This window comes from Siniperca chuatsi, linkage group LG13, assembly GCF_020085105.1.
Source record: "Siniperca chuatsi isolate FFG_IHB_CAS linkage group LG13, ASM2008510v1, whole genome shotgun sequence".
Lineage (NCBI taxonomy): Eukaryota > Metazoa > Chordata > Actinopteri > Centrarchiformes > Sinipercidae > Siniperca > Siniperca chuatsi.
The window spans coordinates 18,868,903-18,889,659 of record NC_058054.1 but is presented as its reverse complement, the minus strand read 5'-3'; the positions used below and the strand labels follow the sequence as shown (position 1 = coordinate 18,889,659).

Below are 20,757 nucleotides of genomic sequence, written 5' to 3'. Positions count from 1 at the left end.
CAGTTAGGTAGTCAATCCAGGACACGATGGGGGCATTCACCTGCATCGCTGCCAGCATCTCACCCAGCAGGGCAGGCCGGATGGTGTTGAAAGCACTGGAGAAGTAAAAAAACATGATCCTCATCCTCCCTTCATTATGTGGGAGGTCAGTGCCACATTTGTCCCCCATTTGTCAACAACATTTGCAAGTTTGTGGGACCATAAACAATCATAATTGTTCTTCTGTGTAGTGGTGGTCAAGTATGGCACTCTACACTGATCAACACATATAAATACTACAATAATGATGATGTGTAGAAATAATACACTAGGTGTGATCAATATGAGTACACATAAAATCCAGGTTTTGTCCTTCACAGTCCCTTATACTCTTTTCCCATATTAAATCTAAACCAATCAAAAAGCTAGAAATGTTTGAGGAAGTAGATGAGCTGGAGAAATGTTTAAGCTTTGAGACACACAAGATGTTGATGTTTAAAAAAAAAGGGAGTGGAGCTCAATATGAGAAGATGTTCCTATGTAACCCAACATGGGATCAGACACGGATTTATCATGTGGTTAAGCACTTTTCCTTTTTCATAAGACCAGGACTCTTTGCAATAAAAGAGAGCTTAAAGTATACGGTTGGGAAAAAAGCAGCCTTACAGCTTAAAATTGTCAGGTTCAAATTTCCATCATGGGCCGAGGCCATTCGGTGATCCCTCACTAATCGCTCGGACATTTCCGCTCGGCTTCGTCACTTTCCGCGCTCTTCATATTAGTTCCCACGCACTCTCCTTCCCTGCGCCGTGCTGAGCTGGAAAATGGCTGTGTGAGGGAGCAGGGAGTCATGAACGGGAAAAGAAAGAAAGAGCGAGAGAAAGAAGGCGAAGCAATAAGTGAACATAGGGTCTGCTAGAAGTTTAATGCACACCGAGAGGCTATCGTCCGCAGATAAGGCACTACACGGACTCTGTCTGCCACTTTGAAGTGTTAAAGCGCCGCAGACAAAAGTGAGAAGAGTCAAGAAATATCCGCGGGTGAGTTTTTCCAAGTTATTGCACATTTCCAGTACAGCAAGGCAGCAGCCACTGTACTGGAAAATGGTGGAAGCGCTGCAAGTGTGGTCAGCGCACGAAACTTCATGCTGTTGACTTGTGCCCTAGTTTTAAAGTTTCAACACGAGAGTTGTTTCGTGTTTATTTTTATTTTCTGCGCGGTACACTTTGCGCTAAAATGCAATATTTATTCTTGCAGCATGTTGCTCTGCGCTCGCGCTTGCCGACAGTTGACGTGTGTCAAACGCTGAGCCCGTTAACTTACAGTAACTTACATTTATTTTTTATTTAAAGTTGCTTTAGAGTTGAATTATTTTGTTGTTTTTGAATTCGTTGTTTATTCTTGATATGCCTTGATAATATGGCAAAGAGGATTTTTAAGCTAGCTAATAGCTCTTAAAGTTGTCAATTTATGCAGAATTTAAACCTCCGACTTTAGAGTTGTTGTTTTTTAACTAAATGCTAAAATTCCAATGTTTTAAATGTTACTAAGATTGAAAAGTTATACTGCAAGACTTAAACACAACTAATAAGCCAAACTTTGCAGTGTACTCCGTGTGTATAACACTGGTAGTATATGTTACACTATAACAGTGCCTTTACATTGACTGCAGACTATAGGAGGCCGTGCAGTGTGGAGGCCTAACATAGCTGAAGGCCTGACATGATATGTGTGTTACATCCCTGGTTTGAGGATTTGGCATGCATCAAGGAGTTAATGGAAATTGTGCCACTTGCATAATAAGACAAGCCACTCAACTGTGTGGAGACCCCCCCCCCTTCTCTTGTAATTACTGAATCCAGCATTATGCAACCAAATGTCAATCCTCCATTAACGTTACACTGCTTTATCAGTGTGAAGCATGACTTGTGGCAAAGCCTTCATTCTTCTTCTAAATGTCTTAAAATGCTCTGCATGACTGGCAGGGCTTGTTCCGTTAAAACTTCCAAAAGAAGCCGAGCTTCTCAAAATGCCAAGTGTCACTTCTCACAGGGGCTGAATAAAACATAAGCTAACTTCAAGTTCCACCAGACGCAGTACAGCTGTGGTTATTTTTGTTATATGTGCTTCAGCTGGGGGACCCAGTTAAACTGAAATGGTGTTATTTGATGAAAATAGCAACAGATTACGGCTTCAAGGACAGTTCAGACGTAGCTCCACTGGAGATGTTGCAGACTCTGAGCTGGGATTCGTACCCAAGAAAAACGAAACATCTGATAGTTAACAAAAGAACGATATTTTTTTTCTGAATTCTTCAGGGAGATAGATGAGCCTATTTGGACTCCACCTTCATTGGCACAACACACTGGGTACAAATCTAGTTGGTCACTTGTGATGCACTTTTTGGAAACCTTTGTCCCGGATATGACCAATTGCTGACAGGAGTTGGGAACATGTCACTGACTTATTGACTGTTTTTTCCTTGACTTATTCCTCCGATCCAGGAATAATATTCAGATCGTAAAACATTTTCATAGCATCAGAAGTGATAGACTGAAAGCCAGACAAATGCACCCATTAAATGACAAGTTAAATTAATTTTTATGTAGGTGTCACTTAATTTGAATTAACCAAGTAAACCAGATCCTTATTAATCGCTCTTTGTCACAATGGGATTAGTATTTGATTAGCTTTGTCTTTGCTGTGTGTTACAATGGAGGCCACTGTACTGTATGTCACCTGTATATATTCATGTTTAGGTAAAATAGAGTTAGTTATGCAGCTTTATACATTTATATGCGACTTGTGAGGGGTAAATGGGTATTTGTTTTAATAACCAAGATAATGCAGTTATCTGGGTGAAAGAAACAAGTATGAGGCTTACTAACCACTTAGCCTACTACATGCTAACTATGCAGCAAAAAGGCTTGTGGTATTTTCAGCTGGTGCAAACTTTGCAGGTTTATCAGATTTTTTTCTTTGTTGCAGTGAAATGATAGCTGATAAATACAGTGAGCGCTCTTTAACCGTAGAGCTTTGTGGTATATTTGACTTTTCAGAACAGTGCCGTCTCAGTGCTACATAATCTTCGTAGCAGATGTTTCTTTTTAGCGATGTCAGCTTTTCAGCTTCATTAAGGACAGATAGAATTCAGGTGAACATAACTGAAATCATAAAATGCCTAAGCCCCCATTTTAGGCTGAAAAATAAGTCCTCACAAGCTCCTGTGTTGTTGGCCTGTCCTCCCTGCCTGTGGCGCAGTAGATTTTTCAGTTCCATGTGGACAGATGGCCCGAGGCCAGGCTGCATGCGTGGTGGCTCTGTAGTCAGCTCCTCACCAGCAGGGCTGTAAAGGGCCAATGCATACACAAAACTTAAAGCAATAACTGTGTTCACGTAAATGTCAGAATTTTGTACAATGCATTTATTTGTCTCTGTGAAAGTAATTTCAGGACAACAGAAAACTGCAGCCTTTCTTCCTTTGCATTAAGTCCATAAACTATATCTTTGAGACAGCAATGTGTAACCTTGCATTTTGTAAATTTTATCCCTTTATAAAAAGTGTACAAGCTGAGACTACATTCTTAAACCGATTAACCCATCAGCTTTTTTTTGAAAAATAATCACATACAACTGTGGGGTGAACTGCTGCTGATATTTGGATTGGATTTGCCAAGGCATGTTTCCCGTCACACTTTCGAAGATATGGTAAAAAATATGGGTTCACCTAATTTTACAGTGACCTACATAGATGTGACTATTGATGAAACTCCAAAAAAAGTCACAATTGATGATGCGGTAGGTTGAAAAGTAAAAGAAGATGTACAACACCGTTAGATCTACAGAGAAACTTGTTCATCTGCATTGGTAGCTGATAGCTGGGTGATAGATTTTTTTATTAGGGGGTGGGGGCTTTTTGCCATTATTTTGATAGTGCAGCTGAAGATAGCCAGGAAAGGTGGAGAAGAGAGAGAGGGGATGACATGCAGCAATTGATTTGAACCCCGGCCATGCAGTAAGGACTCAGCCTTGGAACATGGGGCGCACGCTCCACCAGGTGAGCTACCAGGGCGCCCTGCTGGGTGATGCATTGACAGGATAAATTAATAACATACATATATTCAGTTATGTTTTATGTACTGTAGGTACTTTCATATATAATATATAGAGCTAGACCGATAAATTGATATTAGCTTTTTGCAGATACATTGTTAGCAGTGTATATGTCCCCCGATAAATAATAAGAAATGTCAGAACAGAAATGCCAAACTAGGTTTAAGGTAATCCAGAAACACTGTCAAGTTCATTTTTAAACTGTAAAAAGTTATAATAAAAATGAAAAAAAATCTAATGGATCCTTATCAAGATTGTTTGTTTATGTCATGTGTTTATGGTAAAAATAATATAATATATCCCTATCTGTATCTGCTTCAAAAATCCAGTATCGGTCGGGCTCAAATATTAATAAATAATAATGTGTTGTAGAGTTGGTCAATATGGCATACCGTCAGACAATAAACTTACCATCAGAAATGTTCCCATACCCTTTACACTGAGGTAGTTAGTTTGGGTTTTTTTAAGTGGGATTGTATGAGGTACTTATCCATAGTCAGGGTATTACCTACAGTAGATGGGGGTCGGCGCGCAGCCAGTTTGGAGAAGCAGACAGCTGCTCCGCCACAGACGCTCAGCTCTGTATTGTTGTGAATGGGGATCAACAGTAATACGTATTTTAACCGCCAAAAAAAGTTCAACCTAAAAAAATCAATATCAGTCTAAGTGTACACCATAAAAGTAAAAACTCTGTCTGCTTTTCTGTGCTGTCAGACAGCCCTTTCCTTTGGCACTACATTTTCTCAACCGCGGGACTTCCATATTCCTACGCAGTGCACTGTATTACGCTGCTCGCAAATCAGCTGTTTAGGTCGTAGTTTGAGTGGTTTATTGAAGAGACAACAAATAAAAGAAAATAAAAATTAGTGATTATGACAGCGACAAAGAAATGCCGTTCACTGTGGAGACAAGAGGATGCCTTTATGAACCGGAGTATACAGAAGAAGAACTGCTGCAGATGGAGACTGAACGGGCTGAAAGAGAGAGAGACAGAGGGGAAACTTCTGTGGAAACTAGAGGCCGAGAGAGATCCCAAGTTACCAGGTGGTGCAGATGTATAAACTGTGGGCCCGTGCCCACAGACCCGGAGAGCCACTGCTGCCATGAGTGGGACTTGGTTACAACACAACTTGAGGATCTTGATCCGAGGATGTCAGTGCCTCACACACAGTCTGCATCACCAACCATTCAGAGTTACCTGCCTTATTGACTGCCGGTGTCTTGGAGACCTTCTTCACTTTTCCAAAGATACATTAGAAAAAAACATCCCAGACAAGAAGGGCCTAATGACAGTTTGTCTTCAAAGTAAGTTTTTAGTTCTCACTACATTTTATTGCAAAATGACTGATTATTAAACTAAAGTTTCAGGCTATGTATTCCTTATCAACGTAGATTACTTGTGTTAGCTCTTTGTCTCAGCAAACTAAGCTGAAATCACAAACACTACAGCCATTAGTTTGCTGTGGTATGTGTAGCCTACAACACCTGATGTTGTAGTACACAACTTTACCCGTGTACTTTACCGTAATACAGTTGTAGGAATATGGAAGTCCCGCGGTTGAGAAAATGTAGTGCCAAAGGAAAGGGCTGTCTGACAGCACAGAAAAGCAGACAGAGTTTTTACTTTTATGGCGTATACTTAAACTGATATTGATTTTTTAGGTTGAACTTTTTTTGGCGGTTAAAATACATATTACTGTTGATCCCCATTCACAACAATACAGAGCTGAGCGTCTGTGGCGGAGCAGCTGTCTGCTTCTCCAAACTGGCTGCGCGCCGACCCCCATCACTGACCATCGATAAGTACCTCATACAACCCCACTTCAAAAAACCTGAACTATCCCTTTAAATACATCTAGTTTTCTGTTTTGTTTTCTGCTTTATGACAGCATTGTGATTTTTATATGGTTTTTGCATCAATGTAATGAAGTACCTTGATCTGGAAGGTACTTAATTTGCTGGATCAGTCAAAAGTAGTCCTGACTGGTTATTTTATCCATTAACAGTTTCTCAGTTTATTTTCTAGTAAATTTACTATATCATCATATACCATCATATCAATATTGCATTATAACATTACATGTTATGTGACAGAAGATTTTATCCATATCACTAATATGTACTAACATATAGTCTATACATAATATAAATAGTAATAAAAAATAAATAATATATATATTATTATTATCTTACTTACTTATCTTTTTATATTTTAATAGCAATTGTTCTGTTTATGTATATCTTTTTATTTCACCCATGCTTTGGCAATGTTAAAGTCTGTTTCCCATGCCAATAAAGCCCAATTGAATTGAATATAAATAGTGCAACCAACTATTGTTTTCAAAATCGATTTATCTACCATTTATTGTCTAAATTAATCGTTTGGCCTATACAACTTCAGAAAATAGAGAAAAATGTCCAATTTACAATTCCCAGAGTCCAAGGTGATGTCCTCCAATGTTTTGTTTTGTTCGACCAACAATCCAAAACCCAAAGATATTTAATTTATAATAATATAAAACAGAGAAAAGCAGGAAATACTCACATTGGAGAAGCTGGAACCATCAAATATTTGACATTTTTGCTCGAAAAACAACTTGAACAATTCATCGTTTATAAAAATAGTTGCCAATAATTTTTCTGCCAATCAACAAATCTGTTTATCGACTAATTATTTCAGCTCTTAATTAGTGCTGGTCTTTTTATGTATAAACTAACAACTAACTACCTCATCATTTTCATATAAACATTAAAAGAACAACAGTAAAAAACATATTTTAGTTCAAATCATATCTATTTAAATACAGCAAGTGCAGTAACACCAACATAAAATTAACAAATTATTAAACACATAGCCATGTATATGTTATGTTGGTCTTCAAGCAATGTCAGTAGCTCTTGTTTCACTCAACTGTGTTAGTGATGCTCTGAATAGCTTATATGCATACTGGTGTATAATGAACAGGTCAGAGCTCCACTGGCTGACTAAACACATCAAGAGTCATTTGATGTCTGCAGACAGCAGAGGAAAATCTAGATGCCATTTTGAGTTCAATCTAGGTCTCGCTTTCCCCCTCAGTTAAACAAAATGTCTATGCTGTGAAGTAAATAACAAATATGAAATCAGTAGAATAATGACTTACTGTGACTGTGGAAGCATTGTCCCTTCTCACATTTTTAAATGACTGTGTTATGTTATAATGCACAGTTGTTATTTATTTACCAGATATTGCAATACTTAACTAGTATACCAGCACTTGTGAGTGAATTTTGTCATAGTTTTTCTCAGTGTTCCTGTTTTATAAAGGCCAGAATGTATTTTTCCTTCTTTTTGTGCAACTAATCATCACCTTTATCATCCTGTTAACTCAGAAAAACAAAAATCACCTCCTTTCATCCCATTGCACGACTTTAACATGACTAATGGAATTCTCTCCAATCACACGCAGCCTTCAGTTTTTCCATGCTATGTTTTTTATCATTATCCTGTGGCAGTTTCATTTGCTTTAAATTATCATGCCATCAAAGATGATGAACAATCATCAAGGTTGCAAAGATGAAAAAAAGTCAAGTGTGTGGGAAAAGGTGGAGTTGTTTGGGTCAGATGTTTGATCACTGCCTAGATACATTTTCTAATATTAGAACATTTCCTTGATTTGCCCGGCTTCTCTGGTGACTGGTGAGCACATGGCCAGAGCAGCAGCCAATCAGAGCACAGGATTAGCTTTCCCTCTCTCTAGCAACAGTGAGTTACTTGCTGCCTATTCATTAATTATTTTCCTGTGGTCTCCCTCAGCCGTTTGGACTCTGCTGATAGCAAAGTGCGCCGTCTCTTAGTCTCACTCTCTTTTTTCACAGCTTTCTGTCACTCTCTGCTCTGACTGAATAAAAAGTCTTAAAAAAGGGATGGATCCATTGACGCTGAGCTTGCCAGCTGCTTCTGCTGCCCTGAACTGTGAGCTACTGCAACACTATCAGACCAGGACTGTAACAGAGATGACTCTTCTCTCACCTCGTACGACTTTTTCTGCTCTGGAACTAAATAATAAAAAAGGATTACTGAATAAGAGCACTCCCTGCACGCTGCTTTTTCTTTTCCTTGGTCTTTATCTTGTTTTTGCCTCTTTTCTGCAGCAGCGCTCTGACTCTAAACACATAAAACATGGCAACTGGAAAAAACGACTGGACTTTTTCGCTGGCTGAGGATGGGGGGGGGGTGTCAGTTGGAGGCAAGACTCTGTGTGTGTTTGGGGGGGTGAAGAGCAGGTGGAGAGTGGACGGGGGGGGGGGGGGGGGATTTAGGGTTGGGGGGGTTATGGTGGTGTGAGGATTGCGGGCTGTGGTTGGGTATGCCAGTGCCACGTGTCTTGCCTGGCACCTCTTGCTTCTCGACTCGAAGGATGTTGGACCGAGAGTCTGACTGAGCCTGTCCGGCTTCTCTCTGAACCAAAAGTGGGGTGAGTCTTGCACTCTGCTGCATCCTGTTATCACGATAACTCTTAAGCCTTTTTAAAAAAGATTATATTCTTAGTCACGAAGGTTTGCAGTGAATGTACGTTCGCTTTCCGAATGTCGTGGGGGGAGAGAGGGTGATCTAGACTAAGGTTCGAAAGCATGCACTTTGGCATTCAAAGATGCAAACCGGAGGTTTAGGTTTATTTTTTATGCTCTCACCTAGTTTTATTTAAGCGTCTGCAATGCATCACTCAAAACATTGTTCACTCAGGAACGTTTATGAAATGATTGCACAACATCGGGTCTCGCAAACCAGGCCTATGGTTATTTGGATTTGGACGTTTTCGGAAATTGCCCCAAATAGCTCCTTACTCCTGGCATACAAGACCAAAACTTCCATCCACCTTCCTGTCCCTTTCACCCTCCCTCTCTACCTGCTTCATCTCCTCACTGACATCCTTTCATCCTGTCCAGGGAGGTTAACAGGACCATTGTCCTTGGTTGGTCCACAGAACACAGATGTCGTACTTTATCTGGAAACCCTAATCCCCCTTTCTTCCTCGCTTTCTGTCTCATCTCTCAGTATAGTTGCCATTTTGAATTTGAACTTTGTAGCATTTTTATTTGTATTGCCCCGCTCAAAATCTCAAATGGCCAAAAAAGATACATGATTTTTCCATGTTTTGCTGTGGATATTACAGTCTAGTGTTTTCAACCCCGGAAATTAGGATATTTTAAATTGAGTGTCTGATGGATTCGATTAATTTGGTTAACTAAAACCTTTTTATACTGATAAAATCCAGCCTTTTCTTAAACTGTTATGTTGCTGTTGTACGGTAATAATTTCCCACTTGTGCTTGGCATTTTGTTGGGCCTTGCAATCCTCTTTATCAGAGAATATTCGTTATGGGTCCATGGATGACCTTTTTGCTGTGTATAGACACTATCATACAATTGACTAGAAGGAGTGTGATATTATGCATGAAACATTTGCTTTTAAGTGGTATTTTCTGACATTGTAGCAGGCTTTGGTTGCTCAGTTGGCTGTCCATTCGGTATTCTCATCTGGAGTAGACTTGGTACAGTATGATTTAGCTATTTTGACAGAATGAAGCCGAAAATATTTCTGAGGCAACACAGAGCTGCCTTTTTTCTCTCCCACGGAGAGGGAACTGTTGCAAAGGGTTTTGCATGTTTCAGAAAATTCTGGTAGCCCTACAGCTGTGGTGCAGGTCTTAGTTTCCTTTGCATGCTCATTCTGCGAAAACGTTTTCTTTGCCATTTTGCATGAATTTTTTCGGATACTGCTAATCGCACGCATGTTGTTGCGTAAGCTGAAGAGACGTTTATTTCACAGTGAAACTTCTTGTTCCTGTGGAAACTGTGATGCGTCAGTTAAGGCTGTGAGTGTTTGAATGTAGAGTGGAGGGAATGGAGGCTCCTGTCCAGGGACCCAGTCTGCTGTTGGTCATGACGCAGCAGCATCATCTGATCTCTCTGTCCTAAACGAAGACTGCACAAATGCATGGATCTGCCGCAGTTCGCCATTTTCATGCACCGCTTTAAGCTTCGTTTCACAAAGATATGTGCAGCTTTACTTATGGCTATTGATCGAAAAGAAGCAACATTTACAAATAATTCTTATTTTTCATGATTGTAGTTTTTATTTTTGCTATTTTTCTGACTAATTTCAAATCTTTTTTTCTCTTTTTGGGTTTTTATGCCATGCAGGTCAGTCATAATCCCTGTCCAGAACATGTGGGAGCCTGAGAGAACCAAAGAGGATTAAAGACCTTCCCATTCTGCCGCTCGTCCTCCAATCAGACCACTTCATTTGACCGTGGAGAGCCAACGACGCTGGGCCCTCGACTGGCAAAATCTTTTACCAGGCTGCTCCAAAAGCACCCAGCCAGTAGGTTTTCGCTGCTTGAAAGAGTATGTTGCCAACGCTCTCCCTCTGCTCCATCATCTGGCTCAACCGGGGTATCAAGCTGAGGAAAGTGCACCAGTCCACCAACACTGGTCAGGTCTGAAACCGCTGCCGCTGCAAGCATAACAGCAGCAGAACGCTACCTTATCGACTTTTGAAAATGCTTCTAAGCTTCGGGTGACTCCCCCTCCTCCCTCATCCCCCTGACCCCCTAAGCCACCGTACCAACACCAGAGTTTAGTGACTCAACAGCCTTTTTGGTTTTTGAGGAGGATTTCTGTATAGCCGAACCCTGTTGTTGCAGTGGGACTCGGGCTGCACCATCTAATCCTCTATTCGGTGGCCATTTTGATTTTTGCCTCCCTAACAAAATGGCGGCGGAAGGTTTTCAGTACCTTGCTCTCTACGCATTTACCAAGGACCAGGAGGAGGACCTGGATCTGCAGCCGGGAGACCTTCTGACAGTCAGCAAGGCCTCTCTGCTGTCCATGGAGAACTACCAGGAGGGCTGTGTGGAGCAGCCTGAGCGTCTCGGCTGGCTCCTCGGGTACAACGAGCGCACCAAACAGAGAGGTGACTTCCCTGGGACGTATGTCGAGTATGTGGGCCCTGTCAAGATGGTGCTCCCATCGAGTCAACCCAGGTCCCAGCGACCCCTTCCTGCTGCTCCAAGACCAGAGTCGTCTGAAGGTAAGAGCCTTGTCATATATATTATACTCTGTCACATGTTTTTTCTCAGCAGTGTAGCTGCATGGTAACTGCCGTTTTCATAATGTATTGTAGAGAATAGTGATGCACTTGTAGTACGATGCCATTGCCCATTTTTTAGGTGACTTTAAAATATAGTGTTGCAGTATCGTACGTAAAGTTGGAGTTAAATTTGTTGTTTGAGAGACCAGCACAGAAGTTAGTTGATTTCTTACTTACTAAAAAACATCAAAATGAGTATTTATTGTGCGTTTTTTAAAGAAATTCACTTCAGAAATCTTTTTTTTGCATGCAATTTCTATGTTTATTTTTCTTTAAAAAAAAATTCTGCTCATTTCAAAATGATAATTTATAAGTCGTATGTTAGAAAGCCCCAGGTAGGGTGCAAAATTAACTTTTTTGTCCAAATGTTAAAATTTTACCAGCCACTCAATAGATTACCATCGTTTTTTTGGGTTGGTGAGTGAAGCAAACCAGCCACTTTTCCAACTGGAAATGAGTAAGATAACAGTTAACACGCTAATTTATAACACTTTTTTGCTTTTGTGGTTGTAGATCTTTCTTGATCTGTCGTCTGGTGTGATTTTTTTATAGACTTTTTCTTTTTTTTTCAATCAAAACAATTGTAGTTTTTTTTGTTGACACACTTTTATGTAGAGGACCAGACCAACGACAAATGCTCGAATGCAAAAATGCACACCTGTAAAAATAGCTGTTGGTTGTCAGTTTGTGTAGTTGGTGTGTTGCTGGTCAACCACCTTGGGAGTTTTGATAGGGCTCTCACATTTGGCAGTGACCTCGAGCTGACCCTTTAATCTATCCTTAAAACACGTCATAAGCCTTACCTCTTTGGAAGCACAGCTAACCAAACTCTCTGCTGAATAATAAAGGGCTAATCCATCTACTTACTGGACTCTCCTGTACAGGTCTGGCATTGATTCTATTCGGCTGTGTGGTCCCCTTTACATTCAACATTAACATGTGTCATCCAAACTGCACCTGGGCTTATCTGCACAAAAATGCTTGCCTCTCCTTCGCCGTGACTTGTAATTGACCCTACTCAACTATGGGTAAAGGGCCGTACAGGCAGGAGGGGCTAAGTTTGAGATATTAGATATTTGAGTGCATTTTCTGGCACTCAAACTTCTTTACTGACGTTTTGAGAAAGTCTAATGTTGTAATAGGTGTGTTTGTATTTTGTGCAACCTGAGAGTTATTTAACATTTCAGGGAATACAATGGCACATTTTTTACTCAGAGATAAGTGCTCTGTTCTTTCACACCTCTCTTCACTCCTGTGACTTTGGGAAAATAGGCACGCCTGATATTTATTCATAAGAGCCTGCTTTCAGCTGCAACAGCGTCCAACTCAAACATACACTTGGCATGGATTGGTCGACCTTAGCAAGCTCAACTTCAAGTAAAAACTTTGATTTGTTACCAAAGGTCTTCCACATTTCCAAAATTTCCATCATTTTCTCATTTGCATTCCCTTGCTTTTGGCTTCAGCTGGTTAATTTATTGCTTCCTTGTATGGGATGCCAGAGAAAAAGGTGCATAGGGCCAAACTAGATAAATAAACGTTGTTCTATCATTCTGCATATGAAACCATACATTCCTCCTCTGTCAAAAGCTGTATTCTCTGTTATTCCCCTGTGCTTTTTTATGACAGATGGGATAAGTACTACTCTCAGCACGTAGGCTGTGAACTCTGAATTACCTCTGGTTGAGCCAATTGGCTATTCATCGTGTACAACAAAGTACACTGGGCCTCATTCAAATTCATTAGTTTGAATTCATTTCTCTGCAATTTTTTCTGAAAAGTCCTAAAAAACAGGGAATAACATAGCTGCAGCACAAATGTCTCCAGAATTCTTATCAAATGAGATTTCTCCATGACAATAATATAATGAAAACTTGAGATTGAAGGGGATTTGTTAGTGAATAAGCACAGGCCTTAACTTTCTCCAGCAGAGGCAGGTGAGGAGGACAACAGTATCCTTGTGGTTTGACAGACAGTGAGACAAACCAGTTGGGCAGCAGGCGTTTGTGTCTGTGATGTGGAGAGACAAGGGCAGAAGAACCAAGTGAAACTCTGAGAGAGGAGGGTGAGAGGGGGGCAGGGCAGTGGCTGACGGAAGGATACCTTGGCTTAGCACCACAAGTGCATTGTAGATTAGAAATGGTCAAGCCCAAATTTTACAAATATCAATATAATTTCCCTGAAGGCACAGAGGCCCTGGACGTTGTGTGAATAGAGGTATTGTTTGGCCCATTTACTATTTGCAGGGATTGTAACATTTGGCATCGAGGGACAGCACCACGGCCTGGTGGTTAGAAAGGTTGACCAAGTTACTTGGTTTAATCCCAACGTCCATCCTTTGACATGTAGCTGAACTTTGACTCTGACTACAAGCAATTTAGCATAGATTCATTTATCTAAACTACAGTTTTAGAACATATAGTTTTCTTAGTCTTGCAGTTTTAAACAAGTCAAAACTTAGTGCTGCACTTTGCAGCACTAAGTTTGCGTGCACACTAGAAAGCGTATTATTGTGCGAAATAAATCAGACGTAAATCGGTCACCGTCTTTTAATGCACTGCAGTAATGTTTACATTTACATGCAGCTGGTCAGTTATCAGAAATCTGCCCAGCCCTCGATCACTTTGAAAGCTGAAATATTTTAAGTGTGTCAGTGATTATTTTGTTTTTGTTGTTTGTTCCTGGTCAGAACATTTTGACTGATGGGTGCACTGCGAGGTTCACCTCTGTAACTACGGTTCTGTGTGTGCAAAATTACTTATTTAGACTTTGGATTTAATTCTTTTTTTTCTCTTTTCTTTTTAAGATAATGTTTTTTTTTGCATTTCTGCTTTATTGGATAGTCACGGTAGAGAGAGACAGGAAAGCAATAGAACAGAATATTTCTGATGATTCTGAAAGGCAAGGGAGAGAGAGAGGGATGACATGCAGCAAAGGGCCGGGCCGGATTTGAACCCGGGCCGCTGTGGTAAGGATTCAGCCTTAATAAATTTGAAAAAATGTAAACATTCAACAGGGGCTCATTGGCCATAATTCTTAATGTAACAGATAAGGCACTCAAATACTGGCAAATTGTTAATAAGAAAAAATAAATAACACAAATAAATAATAAATAAGTCATGCTCCATTGTAAGACTCTGACCTGTTGATAATTCCTGAACTTGTGCTCGTTTATACAGAGCTGCATAACAGACTGACTAAAATGCACACGTGAAGGCACATTGTAGCAGAGCTCAAGCATTTTGACCATATGCTTAAATCCTGTATTCTCTATACGTAGAGTATGGTCACATATCTGCAGAGATAAACACTCCTATAGCATTAGTTATTACTTTGGCATGGTCCGAATCTGCAGTGAGAGGCTGCCTGAACACTGTGGGGAGAAGGACTTGCCTTTTAGTCTGACTTTGTCTTGTTACGCTAATCGACACATTCGAGTGAAGTGTTTCCACAGACAAACCCGATTTCAGTTGAACAATGTCGGCATACAGTTTGACGCTAATTTGTGTCCATGTTCACTTTAACTAGCCGGGAAACCTCAATGCTCCCATACAGTTGAGCAGCGATACTACATGAACCTGACTAACTGGGCTAAGTTTATTAGCATTCTACAGCTGATACACAGCAACTGGTGCACTGCCAAAACGTTCCGGGTAAAACTTGTGTTCGAAAAAATAGTGTGCGTTCCCTGGACGCGTCATAAGTGAGTTTACTACATCCTTTCGGATTTTAATGTGTCAGAGACGCAGTACGCATACCTAGCAACATCACTGCATTCTACCAGGTGAACTACTGGGGCGCCGCTTGGATTTAATTCTTTTGAATACAGCTACAATTAATATTTCCTTTCTTCACTCCACACGGCTGCTACAGCCTACTTTCTCAGTCTAAAGTCTTTGTCCTGCAAATGCATGCATGTAAAAGTCTCATTAGAAACCCAGTTAAGTGTACACATTGCCAAAAAATCTGGCTTCTCTAGCAGAAATCTTACTGTTGACAGGGTTTTTCTTAATCCTATACCCAGATTAAGGAAACCAGGTCTCTCATTTGCATTTAGAAATCAGGTTACTGCAGAATGTCGACAACAACAACCCAGCTACTCAAGTGCATGTAAATGTACCAATGTTTTTTAACAGTAGCAGGCGAATTGCAAAACGTGGATTTCTTCTTTCTAAAATTATATAGTAAGAAGAGGATTCTGGGTTGGATGATGACGCCATATTAGTTTAAATATTTGTAAAAGATGGACTGCTGTAGTGGTGCCCCTGTTCTAGTGATGCACCACTTACCTGTTTTGTTGTATGTGTTTCATTGTTGTGTGCATAAAAACCAAAATACACATCACTCTGTATTAAAGTAGTTTTGTTTAGTTCTCTTTTGATGTTGTTTCAGCTATGAAACAGGCCATGCTTGCAACAATATTGTTTCCGCATTGAAAAATAGTTTGTTCAAATGTATTTTGGCCAGTCCACTAACACTTATCCAGCTTTGTGATGCACATATGACATCAGTACAACTTGGAATGATAGATGTAAGTACACTTTTCGAGACAAATTGTGACTAAAAATCAGTTTCATTCTACAGATACGGAGGCAAAACGTTTCTCAACTTGCAGCAGAAATAATTCTACAAACCCAGAGAGAGTTTTTTTTCTTTCCCTCCTTTCTCTCCTCTCCCTGGCCCCACTTCAACTGCCTGCTGAAGTGAACCATGGCTTGGCATTTTTGCAAACTCCTCCCTTAGTACTCCCTCTCTCACTCCCTCCCTCCTCTCCCTCTCTCCCCCTTCTCTCTCGTCCTCCCTCCTTTTTGCAGCCTCTCTCCCTGATTCACACACACGTCTGATACTGTCTCTGGGCAGCTATAAACCATGTTAGCAGGGCCAGTTCTCAGAAAGAGAGGCCTCTGGTCTCTCTCCGCTCCCTGAGCCTTACCAGGAAAACACTTTCAAAGAACCCATGGAGGGGGTGGCAGAGGCTGAACAGTAGAGAAAGTGAATGGGAAAGATATGGAGAGGCTTGAAAGGGAGAGAGAGACGAAGGCTACATTTTAAGCCAACTGCAAATATAGGAACCAGCTGTATTCGGTTTTTATTCTGACTGTTGTATTATTCTCCTGGAGTTTAGTAAATTTAGCATGCTACATTTTGCAGAGCTATACAAATGTTATTTTCTGGAGCATTTCCAGAGCAGTAAATGAAAACTCATTTAGGCGTAAAGTTGTCTTACTAAAAGATTAATGGCTTTAGCAAACCAGAAACAGAGTAAAGTACATTTTGTACAGTTGCTTACTGTAGGCAGGAGGAAAATAAAATCACAATTTGTTTCTACAGAATGATACCATGAAAGCATTCAGAGTTGACTATGGGTATCTTTTTCCTAATAATAATGATGCTAAATAGACTATCAGACTCTTTTCTTTTGATGGCCAAATCTCCAACTCAGCATTATATGCACGTGTATGGTTCAGTAAGCTGAAAATTATTAATTTACGTATTTAAGGCTGGGGCTACGCTTGAACCTAACTAGTTTGTATGTGTGTATTGACTGACCATGGCAAAGGCAAAAGTGTTTATAACTGTTTTAAAAATCTACACTCAAATGTGGGGTGAACCAACCCGTCAAAGAGAGGGACCTTATCTCCTCAAAGGCATTAATGGTGTTGCGTCGACATTGGACAGGTGTGGGGGAGGATGTTTCAGACGGTGTTCAACATTCTGACAAGCTCTTCTTTTGAAACACACCTCATTACTTTTAGACTGTAAAGAGTCATATAACACTGAGTCCAGTTGGACGCAATGCTATGCCGCCATGCACACAGCTATATAGATGACAAGTCACCTGTTTATACAGTCAGAAGCTACACAAACATTTACAGATATGCCAACAAATGCAACACAGCCTCATAACATTACCATTAACACAATAATTTTTCAATCAGGTACATGGAAAGACATGTAGTAGTACACAGCACTACATAAAAAACACTTTTACTACAAAACTACCACGTTCACTGTATATAAATGGAAGAGCGAACGACACCATCAGATTTGCACACTGGACTCTACTGGACAGTTGAAATAGCTGGAAGGGCGACACAAACTGCATTGATGAAAGGCCCACTCTTGGCTTACAGGCGGTCAGAAAGCAAGCAAATTGAGATGGCAGTACACATTATCAAACACACAATACACGTACAAGAAATGACCTCACAACTGTATACATGGGCCAGTGAAACGACACATCAATCCCTTTAGACACTCTGTAGCCAACTGACTGAGCGCAAAAATTTAATTTTCCTACAACCTCACAATATCAGCTAACATTTAACTAACAGACAAACTTTATTTTGCTATGATAATGTGAGCCTGGTGTTATTGGAGACCATTTTTTTTTATCATAAAGTGGTAACGTTTATTTGCACCTTTTTATAAATTAAGAGTCATTTTGATATTGTACTGTATTTGCTCTATTTGACTACAAACATAACATTTTTTTGCATGTCACACGTCTCAATCAGCCTGCTATTATAGGTTTTATAACACATCTCTGCATTAATATTTCTTCTCAGTGGTGCCTCTAGGCCTGCTGATCCAGCATTGTGTAGAAATCTCCTATGTTTGACATGGTTGCAGGGGCTCACGTGTGTAGCTTTGAAGCATGTTGGCATGTTGAAGAATGGATGATGCATTGCCTGTCTACATGGTTGTGATGCAGTGAGGACATGTAGCAGTGAAACTTGACCAGCAGCATACACACCATCCATGAGCCAGACACCAACTGGCCTTGTCACCACTGTACGTAAGAAACACATGCTTGGAGTAACTGGCGTGGTTTAAAAATATTTTTGCAAGTTTATCCTCATTTGTTGAAAAGGTGTTTTCTTTCAATTTAGTCTTAATTTGGAGGACAGTGAAACCTTGGGAAGTCAGTTACATCTAGTGAAATAATTGCAGATTAAAAAATAGAAGAAAGTTTAAGTGGAAGTGGACATACTGTATTTAAGTTAGTCTTTAATATTCAAAGGGGAGTGTTTGTTAAGGATCCAGAGCCTGTGATTGTACAGCTAATAGAATTCAAGAATGTTACCCCTCTGTGGGGTATTCAGTTACGCTGGAATAGAAAAGTGAAAAATCAAAATTAATTATTATATTAGTTGTTGGGCATCAAAGTTAATTTGTGAACTTTGCATATAGTAGTTTGACAATCTTGATCTTAATGCAGGATTCACTTACTTGCCGACTCTGAGATGCAGTTGAAAGCACTGGAAAAACCTAGTAATGGGCCTTTAGTTAAGATTATTTTGTCAAACTAGACGTTTTTATTTTTGTAATGCATAAATGGATTTGTCAAGCCAACTGTATTTCTCAACCATGCCCAGCACAAAATCATTTAATTAGGTTATCTGAGGTATGTGCGAAGACTCAACTTATTGTTATACATAACATATTCATATTTTATTCATATTTTTCAAATCATGTTCACTTTGTTATGTTACAGTTAAAGTATTATTATTTTTTCAGTAGTAACTTGTAGCTTTGGCTGTCAGGGATTGATTTTTATCACTAGTTGCGCAAAATGTGGGTTAGACAGTGGTTTGTCAAATAAAGTTGAACTTCATACTTCATTCATAATTTAACTCATTAACTCAATTTAAGACATTCACAGCAAAATCAGCACAGATCCAAAGGGTTGGAGTTAAAGTGAGGAAATTCCAGAGGTTTAATTTAAACAGTGAAATCCTGTGAATGAATTCATGCTGCATCTCTGCACTTGGAGAAGCTTCAGTTTTTGACAAAGAACGCAGAGAGGGAGAATGCAGCAGAGCCAGCTACGTATTACATAAGCATACTGATGCAGAAGATACAAAGCAAATATTTGCTTCACATAGCTTTGCTTCATTTGCTTCGTCTACTTGTCTGCTGCTTGCCTTGGACTGAGCAAGCGAGTCGGTGCAAACACACAGATAGGATCTGCAACGCAACATTCGTCCGACCTTCTCAGTTCCAGCTTCATGTGTAGATAGCACACATCACACATGACTTGATGTTTTTTTCACTAACACAGATGATGTGTTGAATGACTCAGTTTGATTATGATTTACTTGCTGTAATGACTTTACATAAGCTTCTCTGAAGAAAAACTGCAATCATAGTCATGAGATCTTGTCTGTACAATGAATGCATGCATACTACTTACAAGGCCTCAAATGCAATGTTAAAGTGCAAGAGTGCCAAACTACACTCTGTCAGGGCATGTCAAGTCATATGCCTGTCTCCCAGTGTGCAGTGGTTCAGGGAAGTGGTTCTAATTGACTAACGAGTTGCTGTTACTCTCTCTCTCAGAAAAAATACTCCTCCTCTGCACGAAAGTCAAAGTTAACTTTTTGTTCTTTTCGAGTGAAGAGATGCATGTTTGCATGTAGAAGTGAGAAAACTCCTTCCTTTAGGGAAAATATGGAAATGATTTTTTTTTCTTCCTACTCCCCTCCCAAACTATTTTAGTGCATTCATTTTGTGGTTTTATAGCCTATATTTGTACTTTATTCCCAGTTTTGATTTCCCTTTTTTATTGCCTGCTCTCTTGCACTGAATAATTAATACATTCTGCTTTCTAAAGCAATAGCATTTGCATTTTGCTGCATCTGTATTTATGACAATCCAGTCTTACTTAGAAAGTGTTTACTTATTCTGACAATAATTATTTAATTAAATAGAGGCATGGAATTAAGCAATATGAAGAATGAACTGGCCCAAATGTTTGTAATTTTTCACACTTGTACATCAAGATTCATGATATGTGAAAAGGCAAAAACGAGCAAAAATCAGTTGAGTGGTTTGTAGAGACTCAACTAGAAAAATGACAGTATGGGTCTATTGTTCAAAAAACTACCTATGTTTATGTTTACTTGACACGGACATCTAGTGGCAGCGTGAATTATGACTCTTGTCTGTCGGGAGCAATGGTGGATGTCAAAAAAGTTTAACCTTGCTCAACTTTTGCAACATGATGCAATGCGATATCATAAATCAACCCACCGATAAATAACGTGCAAGCTCACATTCGTGGTAGATTACTTTGTAACATGAATGGGTTATTACAGATATGGGTATATATTAGATGGAGGATAAAGTGATTGTTGGTATGATAACTTTCCACGGTAGATCCTATCTCATCATATTATAAATCACTTTTCTGTGTTTTAGTGTCTGAGTAGCCTTAAAACTCAATCCATTACTAAAACTGGACTTCCTGGATTGTATTTCATCTTCTTATGCCCCCACCAACACAGCCACTTGCATTGTTTTAACGCAATGCTGTTTTCGGTCTGAACACCAGGTCAGGGAGGAGACACAAGAGACTGCTGTTTGCATCCCATTTTCTACCAGCGGTCAACATTACTTTCTTCTAACCAAGAGCACAATCTGTCCCTAAGTAGTTTTTATGCCTACAAATCTTTTTGTAACTGTCATTTAATGGTTTTGTAATATACTGATTAACTATGTTGCTCTGATCTGAAATTGCTCATATG

The 20,757-nt window shown here is 39.8% G+C and overlaps 1 protein-coding gene across 2 annotated transcripts in view; it reads left to right on the top strand.

The window, feature by feature from the left end:
- Window positions 1-756: 756 nt before the first annotated feature.
- The window catches only part of pik3r2 (phosphoinositide-3-kinase, regulatory subunit 2 (beta)), a 42,721-nt gene continuing 22,720 nt past the window's right edge, over window positions 757-20,757 (top strand). The window contains exons 1-2 of one of the 2 annotated variants that reach the window (XM_044220226.1): window positions 757-1,019; window positions 10,279-11,167. In XM_044220226.1, the coding sequence (XP_044076161.1) occupies window positions 10,849-11,167 (319 nt within the window). In that variant the 5' untranslated portion in view covers window positions 757-1,019; window positions 10,279-10,848. Of the gene's footprint in view, window positions 1,020-8,419; window positions 8,550-10,278; window positions 11,168-20,757 lie in introns of those variants that run through there. The other variant, XM_044220227.1, reaches the window with a different exon arrangement.